The 19,692-nt window shown below is 61.7% G+C and overlaps 1 protein-coding gene across 1 annotated transcript; it reads left to right on the plus strand.

Moving 5' to 3' along the window:
* The first annotated feature begins 16,388 nt into the window (after nt 1-16,388).
* On the plus strand, nt 16,389-17,105 carry BHLHA9 (basic helix-loop-helix family member a9). Its single transcript, XM_041482354.1, has one exon. It carries the CDS (start codon nt 16,389-16,391, stop codon nt 17,103-17,105), a length of 717 nt encoding a protein of 238 aa, XP_041338288.1.
* Nucleotides 17,106-19,692: the final 2,587 nt, after the last annotated feature.

The following is a 19,692-nucleotide window of genomic DNA, read 5'->3' on the forward strand; positions in this document are numbered from 1 at the left end:
GGCACCCAGCACCCCCCACCCCGTGTTTGCGGCCAGGAGCCCCTGGGCAGCGCCCAAAGAGGCAGGGGGCTCATCCAACACCACCCCCTCGCTCCCCTCACATCCAGCAGCCTGGATCCCTGGAAGCCACATCCTCACAGCCTTCCTGGGCACAGACACTGGGGAGACCCCAGCTAAGACCCCAGCTGATAAGCTGGCCACAATGGAGTGCACTGGGGTCAGAGCAGCCAGCCCAGACCAAACCCCACACCGCTGCCACTCCATGTCCCCACAGCCCTGGCCATCCTGGACAAGGACTCCCCTGGCTCCCACCAACACCGCTCAGCACATTAATATTACATCCTGCTTCCTAGGGAAAGTGGATACATCTTTAAATCAAAGAGTGCTGCAAAGTGTGATCAGGCCAGGAGCCCTGCCAGTGCCAGTGGGGAGGGATGGGGAGTCCCATCCTGCACCTAAGGGGGCTTGGAGGAGAGCTGTGACATGGGCCAGATGCATCCTATCTCTGCCAGGACACCACAGCCCCTCTCAGACCTTACTTTTTCAGTAATTAGCTGATAACAGTCCGCCACCCTCAGTGGGACACCACAGCCACCTTCAACCCGGGAGCTGACTGGATTGACCCCCCATAACACCCCCTGGTCCTCAGCTTCCAGGGAAAAAGGATCCCTGTGTCTAACCTGCCCTGCCTCCTCATGGTGGGATGTCCATCGTCTCTCCTGTCCTGGACAGGTCCCAGCTGTGATGCTTCCAGCACCATGCAGGATCACGGCAGCAGGAGGCTCATTAGCACTGAGCCACTCCCCAGGACACCCACCCCACATTGCCCCCCTGAGCCCCCTCAACCAGGGACTGTCCCCAGGCTGGGAATGCCCCAGAGCAACCCCAAACTCTGCCCCAAGCTCGTTTTCCCAGGTGGGGTCTAAGGGGGAGCCAAGGCAGCAGAGAGGAGCCAAAGCTGATGGTCCCCAGCAGCTCAGAGGCCACCAGGCACCACCATGGCCAAGGTCTGCAGCTCCAGGCTTAACCACAGGGACACCCAGAGTGGCACTGTCACTGTGGCAGTCCTGGCAACCCAGGTGGGCTGGCTCAGCATCCAAGTAATGAGGAACACAGCGTTAATGAGGCAGCTGGGGACCCTGGGAGGTGACACCTGCAGCAGTGCAGGGAAGAAGGTGGCATGGAGAGGGAAGGGGATGCAGGGATACAGGAATGGCTTGGCTCTGTTGGTAGCAATTTGAGCAGATCTACATCCCAGCCCCAGACCAGATGAGATCAACAGGCAGTGCCCAACAGGCACCCAAGGAGAGGGACCCTGCACTGGCCCCAGGACAGAGCCAAGTCCCCACGGCTCCAACTGTGCCACCCGAGGCTGTGCACCATTTGAGGGGCCTCACTTGGGGAGCCTCGGCACAGGAACCTCCCCAGCAACCCCAGAAGCTGCTACAGGGAGGGGACCAAGCACCACCAAGCAGCCAGGACAGGCAAAGGAGACACTGATGGGTGAGGGGACACAGAGAGGTTGTCCCCTGCGTCTCCCTGCCTGTGGGGTGCTTGTGCCACCCAGGCAGCCCAAACCCAGCATCTCCCTCCCTCCTCCCCCACAGCTGCATTGCCCCTGCAGCCTGTTCTGTGCCCGTGCCAAAACCAAGTGCTATTTTTGCTCCCGATTTTTAGCAGCAGTGGAAATCCTCCCGCTGCACCCCAGGCATGGAGACGGAGGGCAGGGAGGAAGCCTGGCCCAGGGGAGCCACTCTGGGGGGGGCAAGAACACCTCGACCTGAAACAGCCTCGTAGCCCCAACCCCACAGACACCCCAGAGCTGGACCCAAGCCGACGCTGCACCAAGGGATGCTGTCACCCATCAGGGCAGAGGCCCTGTGAGCTGGCACGTGGCCCCAGCAGGGTGACAGGGTCAGGAACACATGCCCATGAGGGATTATTTTCTCCAGGAAAATGTTTTTGTTCTGCCACATCTTCCCAGGCTGACCCAGGCTACTGCCAGCTCGATGGTCCCCCTGAGGGAGCTCAGCCAAGGGCAGCAGCACAGTCACAGCAGCTCAGGGTGGCAATTCCAGCTGCACACGTGCTGTTCCCTGACACCCTGTCAGTGTGTGGGCACGGCCCAATGCTCACCCATTCCATCCCACTTCCAAGAAAAGCCCAACATCCACACAGAGCCTGTGAGATTTTGGGGAAATGCCATGGTTTCCCTGTGCTTGGGTGAGAATTCACCATGACAACACAGATGTGTGAGCTGGCCTCGGACCTGCTTCCGTGGGCCTCTGCTAAAGGGTGGCTCAACACAACAGCATCTGCTCCACACCATCACTGCCTTGCCCAGTGTGATGATGAAGGCAGGACCCTGCCCTGCATCCCCCAAAACGTGGGCATGCCAAGCAGCCTCCCCCACGCCTTGGGGAGGGCAGCTGGAGCAGGATTTGGGATGGCAGAGCCATGGCTTTGCAGAGATGCTGTGCCTGGGAAGGAGGATGCAGAAGCTGGGGCTGGATGTGGCCCCTGGGCTCCAGCCCAAACACCTGCACAGCCCCCGGGGCTGCTGCTGCTGGAGGTGGCCTCTGGCTGTGGACATCAGAGGCTTCGGGTGGGAAAACCTGGGGAGGGGGCTCAGCCCTACACAGTGTGCCCCTGGGCGGTCCCTGCTCCCTCTAGGGCATGACAGATGCCAGATCCGTGCATGGAGCATGCTCGGGCGCATCCCACCTTCCCACGCACCCGTGCAAACCTCGCTGCCCCACCAGCACCAGGCTCCGAGCCCAACGCTGCACCCCAAACCCCACCCCGGGATGCCCACGCAGCTCAACGCTGCCCCAAAATAACAACGGGGACCCTGTGACCGAGCCCCCTCATCCCCTGGCCACATCCCTGGCTGCCGTAGCCGAGACATCTGCCATGGGACCAGGACCGGCGCGGCCCCGGGGCTCACTCCTCCCTGCCGCCCGTCCGTGGCATCGGGGGGTTCGCACCCCCCGGCTGCCGCAGGACGCCCCCGGCCCCGCCGGCTGCCAGCCCCCGGTACCGACACCGCGTTGCCACAGCACCGGCACCGCGCCTGGAGCGCTGCGAGCATCACGGGGGGAGGCAGGGAGGGAGAGGTGCCCTCCCACCACCGCGCAGGGACGGCGATGGGACCTGCGGCCAAAAACCATCCCCATCCCCAAAGCCCCCCGCGGGCAGTGCCGGCTGTCGGGAATGACCTGCTCCAGCCTCAGCGAGCCCCCCGCGCTGGGGCCACCGCCACCCACCCTGCTCCTGCAGCCCCCGGAGCAGACAGCGGGTCCCCACAGCCTGGGGAATGCCGGACCGACCCCGGCCAGCGCCACCCTGCCACCAGGGCATGCGGGAGGCTCACGGAGGGGAGCACAAACCCCTGCCAGCACCGCCAGCCCCTGCCCGGGCTTGGCATGCCACCAGGGCATGCGGGATGCTCACGGAGGGGAGCACAAACCCCTGCACCGCCAGCCCCTGCCCGGGCTCGGCATGTCACCAGGGCATGCGGGATGCTCACGGAGGGGAGCACCAGCCCCTGCATCGCCAGCCCCTGCCCGGGCTCGGCTCCACCCGGGACCCCCAGCCCGGGCTGCCAGCACAGCATCCCTGATCCCACAGCATCCCTGATCGCACAGCATGCCTGATCCCACAGCATCCCTGCCCGCACAGCATCCCTGCCCAGCACATCATCCCTGCCCAGCGCGACGCAGCGTTACACAACAGGTAGGGGCGACCCAGCCCCTCGCCCCCCTCGCCCCCCCGCCAGCCCAGGCCACGTACTGCTGTAGAGAGTGTCGATCCAGGAGAGGCGAGGCAGGCCGCGGTGGCTCAGCGGCTCCATGCTCGGAGGGCTGTGCCGGCGCTCAGCCCGCTCTCATCTCACAACAAAGGCGGCGGGCGCGGGCGGGAGGCGGGGGCCGCGGGCCCGGGCGGGGGCTGGATGGCAGAGCCGGACACGGCTCCTGCCCGGGCACACGGCCGCGCTTCTGCCAAGGGTGCCCGGGGAAGGAGGTGCCGCCTGGCAATGGCAGCGCGTCCCGCCTCCCGCCCCTGCCTCGCCGGGGGGAGCCGAGCTCAGCGTCCCCCCGCACGCAGCCACGCCGACCCTCCGCAGGGGTCTGGGGACCGGCGAGGAGGAGGAGGAGGACAAGGAGGGATGGTGGTGGCACAGCAGCATGTGTGGCTTCCCCCCACGGCCACCCCAAGGAGAGCGGGGGGAAAGGGGGGAGCTGGCTCCATCACCCCTTCCAGCACAGCCTCACCTCCTTACTGTGACCTGGGGATGCTGTGCCTGCTTCACAGCAAAACCTCCCCAGCCCCTCAAGTCGCTACGGCTGAAGGACACAGGCTCTTCCTAGCCCTGCTCCCCCAGGTTCTGGGAACCAGGGCCTGCAGGAGCCGGGAGCAGCCCTGCCCCACACAACCGGGGCTGGCAGAGCAGGACGTGGGCAGGCAGGGGTTAAACCGCCCTCCCCAGCTGCATGTAGCCAAAGGAAATACGAAGTGCCAGAGTCATCAACCCCAATATGTCAGGGCGCCAGCCAAGCGTTCAAGTGCAAAGAGTGCCCTGGTTCAGCCTGTGCCGGCACCGCTGCCCCGTCCCGGCAGTGCGGGCACCATCCCCCGGCAGTGCGGGCACCATCCCCCGGCAGTGCGGGCACCATCCCCCGGCAGCGCCTCGGCCCCGTCCTGCCCGCGGGGCTCGGTGTGGCCAAGGACCAGAGCGGGCACCGCGGCCAGGTGGGAGCCGCCAGGAGGGATGATGCTCTGCCGGGCACACGGGGAAGACAGCATGAAGTGCCAGGATGCGAGTGGGAGACCAGAGGGGACCCTGCCAGGCACTGCCACCACCTGATTGCTGCTCCTAGGGACGTCCATGACAGGCTGGGATGCAGCATTTTGGGGAGCACAGCAATGCCAGAGCTGTGGTTCAGCATGGCTGGAGCACAGGGAGCCATTGGCACCTGGCATCCAGGATGAGGAGCCACTGCTGCCACCAGCACAGCCCTGCCTGCCTGGGGGCTGCATCCAGCCCTGGCATGGCAAGGACACCCTGAGTCAGGGGCACAGGGTGCAGCCCTACAGCTGCCATTTCCCACCTCCCCCTGCCCCATCCCAGGCACTTTGGGGAGCTGAGACTCCCCCTGTCCCCAAAACATTAGCACAGGCAGTGCCCAAGGGTGGCCACGATGTGACAGCCTTTGCTGCTGTCCATCCCCCATTCACTCCTGCTTTGGCTCCAGCTGAGCATGTCCTCACTTTGCCCCTTCATGGATGGAGAGTTTCCTCCACTCTCCACAGCAAACCCCACACCCCTGCACCCCCCAGAGCCCGAGGCTGAGCCAGGAAGGTGACGGTGGTTCAGCTGAGAGCATCAACCTTGTTCATGGCAGGAAACCACAGTCCGCTGGTGCCCTGGGGAGCCCTGCAGCAGCACCAGCACAAGATGCAGCTGCTCACCCTCAGCACGATGGCTGCAGAGCCGCGGGGGCAGCAGGCAGCTGTGTTTCCATGCACAGCTCCCTGCATACAGGCAGGGAGGGCCTTGTCCACATTTTTCCCTCAGCCAGACACATTTCCTGGCCACTCCCGCCCACGGCACCAGCCTCTCCATGCCCCCTTTGCACATCTTTATCCAACACAGGGCATGAGCTGAGCGCTTGGATGAGCTGCCAGACGTCCTGGAGCCTTCCCCAGGCTGACACCACACAGCAGGTCCTGGCAGTGCCACGGCCAGGAGGACTAGGCAAGCAAGTTCCCCACAGCTGGGTGAGTGTCCTGGGAAGGCCAAGCCAGGGCCACCCTGTGCTGCACCACTAACCCAGGCAGGTGGCCTTGCACAGCCCACACTAACCAGCCCCACCAAACTCCTGGGCGATATTTTTAGTTTGGTTTTCATATTCTTTTCACCTTCGCAAAAAAACAACAACAAAAAAAACCTCAAAACCAGCAAAGCAGCTGAACCTCCCTCCTCTCCCTGTGGCTGGGGGGGAGCGCCCACCCCCACCCTGGCACCCATCAGCCCTCGGTGACAGAGACCAGTCCTGGGTGAGGAGATGCTGCCAACCATGTTCCCAACCCCCGGCACCCGCCCCCAGCTCCAGCTGGGAGCATCCCTGCGGCAAGAGCCGGGAGCTGAGCTCCACCATTCCTCCCCAGCAGCAGCCAGCCCTGCACAGCCTGCCTGGTGTCTGGCTGTCTGCCTGGCATCTGCCCAGCCCCTGCCCGCCAGCCCACGCGTCGCTATTTCTGGGCTCTTGTGCAAGAGTCCTCCAGTCGCAGCCACAGGAGCTGCAGCAGCCCCTGGGCTTGCCCAGAGCTGGGAAAGGGTTGCTCGTGGGCACCCAGGGCTGCTCGTGGGCACCCAGGGCTGGTGGCAACCAGAGAGCAGCTCCAGAGCCACCTGCACCTCCAGCACCGGGGGTGTTTTCCCACAGGAAGAGTGGAATGGGAGAGTGAGGTTGGGGAGCACCATGCAAGTGGCTAAAGAAGCTAAGGACTGGAAGAGCAGCCATTGTGCCTTGGTTTTGGAGAGGGAAAAACCTGGAGCCATGGCAGGAACACAGCCAGACTGTCCACCTGCAGAGCCTGGGGCTGAGGTGGGAGATGCCAGAGGAGAGCCTGGCTTCCCCAGCTCCTCCATGCCTGCTCTGCTGGGCTCTCAGGAGGTCCAGGCTCTCCCCTTGCCAGAGGTTGCAGAGAGGGAAGAGAGGAATAAATGAAAATGTTTCCAGCCTCCCTGCCAAGGAGCACAGCAGGCCCTCAGTCCAGCACTGAGCTTCTCTTCCAGTATTACTTCCCAGTGGAATTGAAACCCTGAGGTCTGTGCTGCATCAGCCCAAGCTGCACTCGCTGGGGCACAGCTCGGAGGTGCCTGGGGAACAGGGAGGTCACTTGGAGCATCCTGCCCTCAGGGCAGTGCCAGTCAGGGTGCCAGAGCCAAGCAAGCGTGGGGAGGAGGGCAGAAACCTGGCAAAGCAGCACTGCCCGAGCCTCCCAAAATACCAGATGGAGAAGGAATGAAAGGTCAGAAAAAACCTTTTACTCCAGGTAGCCTGGGCCAGCTATTGCACTGTGGTTCTCTTCTGAGGGAGGCAGCTGTGGCTGTGTCTGCCACAGCCCCCAGCTGCTCCTCTCCCCCCAGCCCTGCTGCTGAGGTGGCTGGGCCAGGTTTGCTCCCCAGCACAGGAGCTGTGGAGGAGGAGGAGGAGGAGGAGGAGGAGGAGGTGTTGGTTCACAGCCTCGGAACAAAAAATTACCCATGGAACAAAACTGTCCGTGGCAGAAAGCCCCATCCCAGCACAAAGGTCTTCCTATCTGCCAAATCTTCAAACAATTCCTGAACTTTACAGCTGGGACTTATCTGGAGGCAGATCTGCAGGAGTCCTCTGGGATTCTGCTTGGGCTGGCCAGGTTTGCTCAGGCTACAACCAAGGGAGCCAAGAAGAGCTGCTGCTGCTGATCCACACAGCCAGTTATCCTGCTTAGCAAACACTGACCGAGTCATTTGGGGTGGGAAAGCCAAGCCTGCTCCAAGATGTCTCTTGGGATGGGGTGAGCTCTGTGTGTTCCCTCGGGCTGGCTCCCGGCCACTGCTCCAGGTGACCTCAGTGGGAGGAAAATCCAGCAATGCCACGAACCAAGGGGGCACAGGTGCCACTTTCTGGGGTGGATGGACACTGAGTGAGCTGCCCTAGCCAGCCCAGGCTCCTTTCTCTAACCCAGGACAATATGAATTCCCTGCCAGCACAGAGCAAAGTTTCTCCCTGTGATCACTGCTGCAGGGCTGGCCACAGCAGACAGCACCCAGCAGAAAACAGAGCAGAGCCATCCACTGGGATCCCAACTGTGGGCAGGAGGGGAGGAGGAACCCGAGGAACAAAGAGCCCCGCTGCACAGAAGTGTCTTCCCAGGGAAATAGAAAGAAAACAAACCCCAACCAGATTTCAATAGCCTTACAATGCAAATGTATTCAGGCCCCGCAGGGCACTTCTGGCTCCATCCAGCCACCTAATGAGGATTTCTTGCCTGCCCTGCTGCTGCCATCGCTTCTACCTGGGGTTACTGATCACCCACAACCAGCCACTGTGAGCCTGGGGGCCACCTCCGTGCTGAAGGCTCGTCCCCATGGTGGCACAGCCCCTGGCACTGCTGGCACTGAAGGGCAAACTCCATCCCCAGCACCACCACCCAGCCCTGGGTGAGCTGGGGGAGCTCAGCATCGGCTCTGCCCCAAATTCTGGGGGCCAAAACCCAGCCAGTGGGTCTGTGCCCAGCTGGCAGAACACAGGGATGCTCAGGGTGCTGCATCCAGACCTCCTCCTCCGGGGGGGATGTTGGCATCTCTGTGCTGATGAGAGCAGCACCGCTGTGTGCCAGGGGAGTACCCCTGCCCAGTGAGATACACAGGGATTCCCAGCCCTATGTGCACCCATCCTGCTTCTCTGCAGGGCCCTGGCACCTGGAAGGGCTGTTCCCTCACCCAGAAGATGCAGCTGCTGCCACGGTGGTGCCCACAGGCAGAGCTGATCACATTTTCCCCTCTGCTCTTGCAGCTCCTTACAAGCCCTTTACTATTTGCCCATCACAGGGCAAACTCCAACAAGCAGCACTTACTGCTCTCACTTAAAGCTTTAAACTTCAACTCTTCTGCTCAAAGGCTTTTCAGCCCCATAAACTTTACATTTATTTATGATCTTCTTTAACAGTGACAACCTGTTCCAGAGTTAACCCTGCAGTCCCCATCTCAGGCAGCATTGCTCTCTGAGGAAGCAGCCTGCCATCACTCAGGGGCTGCTGTCACAATGCCACCAGGGGGGTTTGTGGAGAGAAATCACCTCCCCAAATGCTGTCGGGCCCCAGAGCAGATGGAGACAGTTCAAAGGTCCCCAGCAGGCACACACACACACACACACACACACACACACACACATTGTGGTTTTGTCCCTGCCTAAGCAGTTAAAATTAAACACTGAGACTCTGCCTGGCCTGCCCTGGCCAGAGGAGGAACTTCCAGGCTCTTCAGAGCCAAAGAAGCACTTTCTAACAATGGGGAAATATAACAAAGTAAAAATTTAGAAACTAAATACAAGGACACAGAGGTGGTAGACGGGCTCTTGGGGAGACACACTGCCCGCACTGCACCTCCCTGGTTTGGCACCAAGATCCCAACCAGGTGCTAAAGGAGGGGAGGTGGATGCACAGACCATGCAACATAAACTAAACACAAGGACACAGAGGTGGTAGACAGGCTCTTGGGGAGACACAACTGCCCCCACTGCACCTCCCTGATTTGGCACCAAGATCCCAACCAGGTGCTAAAGGAGGGGAGGTGGATGCAGGCAGGACCCTGCTGCTGCCAGCAGCTCCCTTCCCATTCCCAAGGTACCACTGAAGGCAGTGCAGAGGAGTGAGGAGAAGAGCCCACGTGACTCCAGAATCTTTCCTTGAGAGAAACTGTAATTCCAGCTAAACAGAGGCCTGGGGATTCACTTACAGCACACCTCACAGCCGCAGCATCCTGCCAGCTCACGCCATCATGGACTATTCCAGCTATGCCAACACTCCCCACCCCAGAGCTCACATTTCTGGGGTGTAGGGAAGCTCAGGGGTTCCCAAACCCCACAGCCTTCCAGAGGAGCTTCAGCTCCATGGCAAAGCCAGCCTCTTCCTCTGCTTCCCAAGGACAAAGCGAGGAAACCCAGCACCGAGTTGCTTCCACCTCTGCGCTACCTGGCTGCCGGGCACAAAGCATCTCCACCGAGCCTCACCACGTCCTCCTCTCTGCCACCAGCACCACCTCCTGCTCAGCTCACCCTCTCCAGGCTGGCACCAACCCACAGCCCTCCATCCCTTCCGTGGCAAACGGGAGGAGAAGGAAGCAGCAGCCAGCCCGAGCGCCGCTGCACCCCGGCACCGCGCACACTCAGCCGCGAGGCCAGCTGCGTGTTTAGCCACAGGGACAGGTGACGGCCCAGATGAGGGGAATTTCAGCCCTTTCCACGCTTCGTTTTGAGCCATCTGCTCGCTGACGCTCAGATTCTGTTGGTCCCGGGAGAGCTGGCACAGGCGTTATCTCAGATGCCAGGATCTGTGTCTGGCTGTCACACGCGCCGCTCCCGTGTGATAGCCGCAGACGGGCATCTTGCAGATTTCCTCCCTCTAAATCTGATTAATCACAAGCTACTTAAAGGAAAACACTGTGTTTCCCTGGTAATTCCCATAAAGATGGTATTCAACACTCCTTCACTTGCTGTCCAGAGGGTGTTTCTCAAGGTTGATACAGCTGGGGACTGACTGCGTTCAGCCACAGCCACAGCACCACTAAGCTCCAAAATTCACATTAAAATATTGAGGGACTCAGGCAGAGCAGCAGTAACTGGGTTACACACCACCAGAGTGCTGGCAGGAAAAGCAAACAGCACCACAATCATGAATTTTCAATTGCATCTGAAACATAGAGAAGTGAGAAGAAAACAACAGGAGCACCGGGTTAACCAACTGTCCGTGAAAGGGGGATCCAGGCAAGCACTGCACACCTCTTAGTGCACTCTCAAATTCTACTCTTAAATGTCAGCCCAGGCAGCGCACACAGGGGCTCTTATAACACCCAACAAAGAAAATGCTGATGCCTGGGAAAGGCTCAGGACAGGCTCGGGACAAGGCTGAGCCCAGCCGTGTCATGGGGCAAGGAGCCAGGCACGCAGCAGAGGGGATGCTTCCTCCTCTGATGAGTGCTGGAGCTGCTGACCCTGAGGAAGATCCATTTAGGGGAGGAGGAAGAGGAGGAGGAGGAGGAAGAGGCCACATTCGACCACAGCTGATGCAACCTTGGACTTCAAAGTCTTGCCAAAAGTCTCACCCCCACCAACTGCAAAGGGTGGTGCAGGGCTGGACCCCTCCAAGTTGTGAAGCCAGGGCCCTCAGGGGCTTGTGCTGTGCTTCAGGAAAGCCCCTTTAACATCACCCACCAACCTGAGAGCAGCCTTGCACCATCCTGGCTTTGGAAACATCCAGGAGCATAACCCAGACACAAACAAAACACAGGTCTGAGTGTAATTCACAAGGATTTGTGCTTGGTCGCTCTGATACACTTGAGCCACTTCAGCCACAGAGCAGCTCTCCAGAAATCACAGCCCGTGCCTGCTGCTGGGAGCTGGAGAGGGGCTTGGAGCAGCCCTTTGGAGGCAGCATTCCCCAGGTCCTTGTTCCTGGCTGCAGGGCTGGGCACAGGCTCTCACGGCCGACTGGAGAGCGGGACAAACACTCACACGTGCAGCCTGGCACAGCACGGTGACAACACCGAGAGCAGCCACGTACTTTGGACATTTCACCTCCAGGCAGCTCAGGAAGGTGAAGTGGAAACTTCCTCCAGCGCTGCAGACTAACGCAATAAATATAAATGTACTAAATATTAAGCATAATTTGACACCAGAGCACTTGCTCTCCAGGCAATCTTAAACCAGCACCATACAGCCTTGGGGGGCAACCACCACCCCTAACAATCGAGCAAGAACAAAATTAACTCAAGTCAGCCGTGGAATTAGCAGCATTAAAAGTGACATTCCCTAGCTGCCAGGAGTGTGTTTGAACCGGGTTTAATGCTGATGCAATAACAACTTCCAGGCCGCTGGAAGTAGGACAGTGTGACGGCTGACAGCGCTAGCTGGCTGTGCCTCCAGTGCCACCACACAGCCAGGCACTTGCGAAATACCATTGTCCTCAATCCACCTAGAAGAACGCCCCGGGACATGTCACCACCCCGGCATGCTTCTGCTTTAGAGCTTCCAGGACTTCCCCACAGGAGGTCACAGGGTGTCACCTGAGCAGAGGTGTTCCCATCAGCCAGGTCACGCCGCCGGGAGGAAATGACTCCTGTGCTGTGTCCCAACCCCAGGGGTGGCTCGTGGGCCACTGGCCCATCACCGAGAGCCAGCTGCAGGGCACTGCCAGCCACCCTCCGTCCCTGCACACCCAAGGATGGGGCCTGGGCACGGGATGTCCCTGGGAGTGGGACAGGGAGGAGACAGGAGCTTGGGGTGACCTTAGTGCTTGGTCAGGGACTGCACAAGGGCTGGCATTACTGTTCGATGGGGACAGCAAAAGGACTTTGGGCATTCCCTACTATGTTTCGGCACGGGGTGCTCCCGGCTGCGTGCTGGGGACACGCTGGGGCTGCCATGCCGAGTCACAGCACCAGCCGTGTGGCACGGATGGCACAGGGGCTCGGGATTGCCTCCACCCGTGGCACGGCACGGAGCCACGGGCACGGTGGCCACGGGCACGGCCCGGGAGCGCAGAACCGGGGATGCCCTCGGCCGTGCACATTCGCCCTTGACCGTGCGGCGGCGGGGACGGCGCGGGGGTTGGGGACACCCTCGTCCCCTGGGGGCGCGGGCTGGGGACGGCTCCCCCTCACCCACCTGCCGAGGAAGCGTCCTCCGCGTCGGAGCTGCCGGCGCTGCCGCCCTCCGGGGAGCTGCCGGCGGGCCGGGGGGCGGCGGGCGGCGGCGGCGGCGGGGCCCGGGCCAGCGCCGCCTCCAGGTATCCCACCTTGAAGCGCTCCTCGGCCAGCGCCCGCTGCAGGCGGCGCAGGTGGCGGCGGCAGCGCTCCAGCTCCCGCTCCATGGCCCGCACCGAGCCCAGCTCCATGCGGGGCGCCGGCTCCCCCGGGAACTGCGCCTGCCAGTGCCGCGCGAAGTCCGCACGGGCCGCCTCGCCCGCCGCCATCCCCCGCCCCAAAGCCGGGCTTCCCCCCAGCCCCCGGCACCGCCGCCTTCCGCCCCCCGCCCGCCGACACCAGTGGGGTGCAGGTGCTGCTCTCCTGCAGCTCACAGACTCCCATTGCCCTCTCTGGGTCTCCCTGAGGAGCTGTGGGCATGGGGATGTGGGTGAGGGAGTGCCCGGTGCTGGCAGCTCAGGGCAGTAACAAGATGATAACTAATGCCAGAATCCATCCCACGTGCTCTGGGAGATCCTCAAGCTGGGAACAACTGAGCCTTAAAAGCTCCTGTGACATGGAGTGGCTCCTGTGCCTTCCACAGCTGCCACGTGCCCTGGCCTTCACTGCAGAGCTCTGTGTCCCATCCTCATCCTCTGGCCAGTTAAACTCTGCCAGCCCTGCTGGTCTCAGGATGGATGAGCCATTCCTGGCACATGGAGCAGCAGGCACAGCTCCTGTGGTGGGCAATGAAGGCCTACAGCTCCCTGAAAGGAGTGTGAAACCTGGTGGGGGTTTGTCTCTACTCCCAAGGAACAAGGGACAGGACAAGAGGAAATTGCCTCAAGGCTTAAACTGGATATTAGGAAAAGTGTCTTCACTAAAAGGATGGTCAGACTTTGGAACAGGCTGCTCAGGAAAGTGATGGAAATATTCAAAAAACAAGGATGTGGCATTTAGTGGTTTAGTGGCAACAAGGCAGTGCAGGGTTAACGTTTGGATTCGATTAGGGGTCTTTTCCACCTGGAATGACTTTGGGATTCTGTGAAGGCCCAGATAAGCCTTTTGCCCACTGTCTGCCACATGTGCTGTGTTTAAGCACGTGCCCATGGCTCACTCCTGCTCCACAGGATGTGGCTTTCCGACCTGTGCCAGGGCAGGGCTGTTCCCTGGAGCTGGAGCAGGGATCTCACCCACAGGCGCCTCCAGGCCTCTCAGTGCCGGTCCCTGCCTCCTCCTGTGCCCCGCAGGGTGGCTGCCTGGGCATGGGTGACTCACCAGCCCGTGTCGTTTGTGCCACCTGGCCGTGCCCCAGCAGGAACAAAGCACTCTATTTATTTACCCGCAGGGCCAGGCAGTGTCGCAACAGCCGCCTCCTCCTTCCCCTGTCACCAGGAATGGGCACCTCCCTGCAGCCTGTCCCGCCTCTCATCCTTCCCTTGCTTTGCTCTGACACATCCATGCCTCCCGGTGCAGCCTTCCCAAGGAGGATGGACGGTGCTGGGACAGTGCCAGGAGCTGGCAGCCCCCCCCAGGCCATCAGGGTTTGCCCTCCAGTGAGAGCTGTGCTCCCAGATGGCCCCAGCAGCTCTCACCTGGAAGCACCAGCAGTTTGGGGTGCTGGATGGATGTGGCAGCCAGTCCAGGGCTCTTTGCAGGAGCTGAGGCCTGGCTCAGCAGCAGCGTTAGGGCTGCACACCCAAACCACACCTTTGGGCTGGGGGACCCATGAGAGCTGTGACAACGGGCAGGTGCCCAGCACTCAGCTGTGCTCCAGACCAGAGTGACACAGGCTGGGAGCTGGGGAGTCCCCGAGGGCCAAACCCCTGCTTGGAGGCTGGGGAGTGCCATGAATGGCCTGAAATATGTGTGGCGACAGATAATTACGGCTCTTTCATCATCTGTCAGGCAGATGGGCCCAGCAGAGCCTCACAACACGTTTCTGGCTCCTCATCTCAGCCCATAAATCTCTCCAGCACACGGTGATAAATCAGCAGGGGCCGGGGGAGCAGGGCTGGGTGGGTGTTCCTGCTGACCTCCCAACCTGTAATGGGCCCCTAGGTCGGAAGCGCCCAGGACGAGGTGGGGATGGCCCAGTGGGATGTGCTAATTACAGGTGGCAGGTGGCATCAGATGCCCTGTGATTTATGGTCTGGCCTTGCCCCCTTCCGAGAGCTGGGGCTGCATCCCTGCAGCCAGGACTGCCCAGAGACCCAGAAGCCCTGGCAGTGCTTCCCAAGGATCTCCAGGGGCTGTGGGCAGGGTGGCGACAGCTTTGGGACTGTTCCTCCTGCCCAGGCACCACCCAGCTGGGACTGGCTTTGTGCCCAGCTCAGCCAGCCCTGTGTCTGCTCTGGACTGCACCTCCTGAGCTCCAACACCAGCAAAAACATCCCCGTGGCAGGGATCTGTCCTGCTTGGCAGGGTTTAGACAGGCACATCTCTAGCTGGGTCTGACATCTATGTCCTGCTGGCACTCAAGCATTCCTGGCTCCTGAGCTGAGCTTGCTGGGTAAGTCAGTGGCTGGGGAGGCTCCATTCCTGGCAGAGAAAGTCTGGGAGGTGAGAGGGATGCTGGGGAGAACAAGGCGCTCACAGTGAGCACAGGTGAGTGCTCAAAGATATTTGCAAGCTTCACCTGCCTTTGAAGTCCTGCTGCCTCATCCTCCCCATCCCTGAGGCCCTGGCTCCTGATTTATTGGGTTCCTGGAGCAGAGGCACCTAAATTAGCTCCAGCTTCAAAGAGCCAGGAGAGGAGAAGGGCAATAGACAAATAACCCCCCACTAATTGTGTCTATTGATCAAACATGAGCTGGGATGATCAGATAGGAAGGGATGGATCAAGGAGGGAGGGGCATGTTCTCCCAGGGCTCTGCTTTTGCACCCCAACAATTTGTCACAAGCACTCCTGGGCAATTTTTCAAAGCATTACCCCTGGCACAGGAAGGCATTTAGCAACTGCTGGCTAATGAGATGATGTGCAAACACACGTGGCTGTCCCCCACTGCTCAAAGGTTGGGGACTGGCCCTGCCCATGGCCTCCGGACCTGCTGCACCTGGCCAGCCCCTCATCCCACCAGCTCGGGGATGCGGGAAACAAGGAGCTGCTTTCAGCACCGTCTTCCCTAAGTTAAGTGCCGGGCAGGCCCGGGAGCGCCAGCCCAGACAGCTCTGCCCCTAGGCTGCTGGGAAGGGACAGGAAGGCTCTGGCGGCAGGTAGCACTTTAGCTCTTTTATCACCTGCCCTGATCCCCCCTGCCACATTCCTGCTTCCTGCTCCGCAGGGCAGAGGCGTGCCAAGCCCTGCACATTCCTGCAGGGGTCTGCTCCTGCTCAGGACCCACCTCCCCCTGTCCCCACGGATGCTCTCAGCTCACCAGGGCTGTGTTTTCTGGACCCAAGCACAAGACTTGCAGCTTTCCTCAGCAGTGGCACCATTTCGTGCTTCAGTTCCCCTTGGGTGAGAAATATCGGAGGTGCTCAGGACCAGTGAGCAGGGGGAAGGAAGAGCCAGGCTGGTGATGCCCCTCAGGGCTCTGCCTCACAGCAGAGCCCTGGGATAACCTTGTCCCAGGGTGAGCCACCAGCCAGCCCGGCAGAGGAGAGGGCAGAGGAGCACGGGGCAACTCCCGCAGTGCCCAAACTCTCAGCAGACACTAAAGCAAGGTGAGCTCGGTGGAGGTGCTTTCCACGAAGACCTGTGAGCATCCCACCACCATCTGGGCGCCCCAGCACTGGTGCCTCACGCTCAGAGAGGGGCAGGCAGGGCTCTGTCCCTGTGCCTCACCTGCGGCAGGTGAGGAGGGTCGGGGCAGCCACGTGACAAGCCCTGCTGAAGGTTTTTAGAGGCGGCTGCCTGTCCCCGGAGGAGTGTCACCCACAGCTCCCAGGAGGCAGGAGCACAGCAGCGCCTCTCCCGCTGCCCCTCGCCGCTGCCATGGCCGGAGGAGCCGTGGGGAAAGGGGAGCCAGAGCCCGACAGCTCCGAGGAGGAGCTGGACGCGAGGGACGCACCCCAGGCGTGCTGCAGGCAAGGTTTTTGGGTGTCCCAAGGCAGGGAAGCAGACGCCAGCCCGGGGGACACGGAAGGGATGAAGGCGAGGAAGAGGAGCAGGCCGGTGCGCTCCAAGGCCAGGAGGATGGCTGCCAACGTCAGAGAGCGAAAGAGGATTCTGGACTACAACCAAGCCTTCAACGCCCTGCGGCTGGCCCTCAAGCACGACCTCGGGGGCAAAAGGCTTTCTAAAATCGCCACCCTCCGGCGAGCCATCAACAGGATCGCGGCTCTGTCGCTGTCCCTGCACGGGCGCTGCTGGCCCTGCGCCCACTCCGAGTGCCGCGCCCGGGCCGGGGTCCCTGCGCAGGAGCCGGGGGTGAAGGGCAGCCGCCCCCAGCTGCCCTGGGATCCCGTTTCTGCCGGGACACGGTGCCCTCCGTCCCCTCTCTGCGCGGCGTTTTCCCCTCAGAGGCAGCTCCATCACTACGAGAGCCCGCAGGAGAATCGCCCCGTGCCCAGCCCCGCCTGCTGCTCCGGCGGGACCCCGCACCAGCAGCGATTCACGGGCAGCCCGCAAGAGCCCCCGGCCGGGGCTGTCCCCTGGCAGCTGGGCTGCTGCCAGGGCTGGGGACAGCAGCAGTGCCTCCCCACGCCCTGACCCGCCGGGCTGGGGCTGCGGGGCGGCGCCGGGATGGGAACGGAGCCTTGGGACACGGTGGGGCGGGATGGACTGCTGGGTGAGGGAGAGGAGCGCTGCTGGATGTGCAGCTCAGCTGCGATGCTGGCAGGCTCAGAGAGCCCCCGACACGCTGTACAGGACTCTGCTGCGTGCCTCCCCTCTGCGGGAGAACTGCGGAAAGGTGGGAAGTCCTCTGGGAAGAGCCAGCTCTGTTCCTTGTCGCGAGGTCTCGCTGCTGCTGATCTCCACTGATATTTATTCTCTCTTGCTTGCTCTGCGAGAAAACACGAGTTACAAACCCAGCCGCAGGGCAGTGGCTGTTAATATGTGTGGGATGGACAGATGGGCCGTGGGGATCACGCTAAAGCCCCCGGCTGGCGGGTGGCTCCGGCTGCCGCCGGTGAAGGAGGGGAGCAGGAGCAGGGAAAGGTTACTGCCCTGGCACTTTTGACGCTAAGCTCATTGGTACAGACGTTTGTGCCTGGCAGATTTGCGAGGCCGGGAGGGGAGACAGATGTCAGCTCTCATAAACCCACCCATCCAATTGCGGTTCCCTTCTGATCCCAGGGAAGTGGCTCTGTCGGGACGGGCCAATAGCGCGCTCCGGCCAAGTCCCGTGGAGGGGAGGAAGGGGGAATTTTACTGAAAAAGGTCCCTTTTGTCCCTTCCCTCTGGCTTGGAGAGCCTGGACCAGCTGCGAGGGCTCCCTCCTGCCCAAGGCTCAGCAAACTGGAATTGCTGCAGGAATCAGGCAGGTATTTACAGCCCACACACCACAGCTGGCAGGTTTTTGGACAGGATATTTTGCACCGTGTGATTCCCACAGTGCTGTGCCCTGCAGAGATCCTCCAGCCGCTCTGCTCCCACCCCAGTGCTGCCAGCATTCCAGTGGCACTCTGAGCTTCTCCCTGCCCGGGGACACGTGCTGGAACAACCATCCCAGCCTCCTGCTGTTGAGTACCTGGATCTCCTCCTCCTTACTTAATCCCTGCTGGGACAGGGGAGCTGGTCTGGGAGCAGAGGAAAACTGGTGGCAGCCAGGAGAGAGAGCTCTTTGCTCAGCAAAGGAGCCTCTTTAAAGTGCTGATGGCATGAGGCACTGGCTTCAGCCCCTGACAGGTGCTCCCCTCGCCAGAAGAAGGCCTGCAGCCGCATCCTCTGAAGGAATCCTGCTTCTCCTACAGCTCTGGGTGCCTCTCCCTGCTCGGGCTCTCCCTGGAGCACAGCACGGCCCTGCCCTGCCCTGTCAGCAGCCATCACACGGGGAGTGAGAGCCCAGCAACAGCAGCATGCAAAGAATGTTTCAGTGACACCCTAACTCAGGAAGGAACCCGCCTCCCTCCTCCCGAATTTGCATCTCCCTGGTTTTCCCACACCAGCTTTGGTGGTCAGCCCAAGCGAGGCAGATGGAAACAGATGGTCCCAGAGGCAGGAGTGGAGGGGAAGCAAAACCCCGTGAGACCCCCCCGAGCAGGGTCACCCGTTGCTCTCAGATCCACATTCACAAACTGTGGTTCCTAATTCTGTTTGGAGGCTGTGGGATGGGACGAGGCTCCGGGCAGGGCTGGGCAGCAGGTCCCAGCTGGCAGAAGGCTCTTCGGGCACCTTTCGGGGAGGCAGAAGGTGCTGGGTGTGCCCCGTAGATGGCACTCACTGCCAGGGAAACCCCTGGCAAATTTGGAACTGAAGCGTGATACACAATGTGTGGAAAACATCCATTTTTCTTCTGAGAATCCAGGCTCTGAGGGTTGTTTTAGCCTTCCCTCCTGCTCCTCACATCATCCCTGCTCCCAAGGATGGAGAAAATGTAACTCGCACTGCACCACCACCCTTTCTGCTCTGCAGGTCCTGTGTAGGGGAGGGGTACGCCACTGATCTGGTGTCACTGTCCCCAGCTGTGGTGTCACCACGGACACCCACGCGCAGCGAGGGCAGGGCGAGCTCAGCACGGCGTGCCCAACCCTGTGCCCGGGGGACGATGCTTTCCCAGAGCGGCTGGAGCCAGAGGTGCCACGGGCACCCACACAGTGCCCAGACCCCTCGGGGCAGCCCTGCCCAGACCCAGCGCAGCTCCAGCCCCTCTCCGCAGCGATGAGGGGCTCGTGGCTCTGCTCCGTGCCGCATGTCCCCCACCTGCCTGGGGAAAGGCAGCCAGCAGGGGCAGCAGGGCTGTGTGTACCCCGCAAATACACCTCGGCATCCCCCGTGCTCCGGGGCTGGAGGCGGCCCCAAGCCCCGGCGGCACGGGCGGAGCCCGGTCGGGGCTGGGCTCTCACGTCCCGCTGCAGCGGAGCAGAGCCCGTGGGAGCCCCCGGAAAGAGCTGGGGGTCGGTGGGGCGGGACAGAGCCTTGGGCTGGGCCGGGCTGAAGGCGGCGGGGACTCCCCATCTCTCCGCTCCGCCCCGCCGCATCCCCGCCAGCATCCCCGGGGGCCGCGGCGCCGCACGCAGCGGGGCGGGCGGAGGCCGAGCGCGGTAAGGGGGCGAGGAGAGGGGGGGCCGGGGACACCCCGGGGGCGGTCCGCCGCCCCGATCCTGCCCCGGGGGCCGAGCCGGAGGAGGGGCCA

The sequence above is a fragment of the Pyrgilauda ruficollis genome, unplaced genomic scaffold (assembly GCF_017590135.1).
Source record: "Pyrgilauda ruficollis isolate IOZ18807 unplaced genomic scaffold, ASM1759013v1 scaffold59, whole genome shotgun sequence".
NCBI classification, from domain to species: Eukaryota; Metazoa; Chordata; class Aves; order Passeriformes; family Passeridae; genus Pyrgilauda; species Pyrgilauda ruficollis.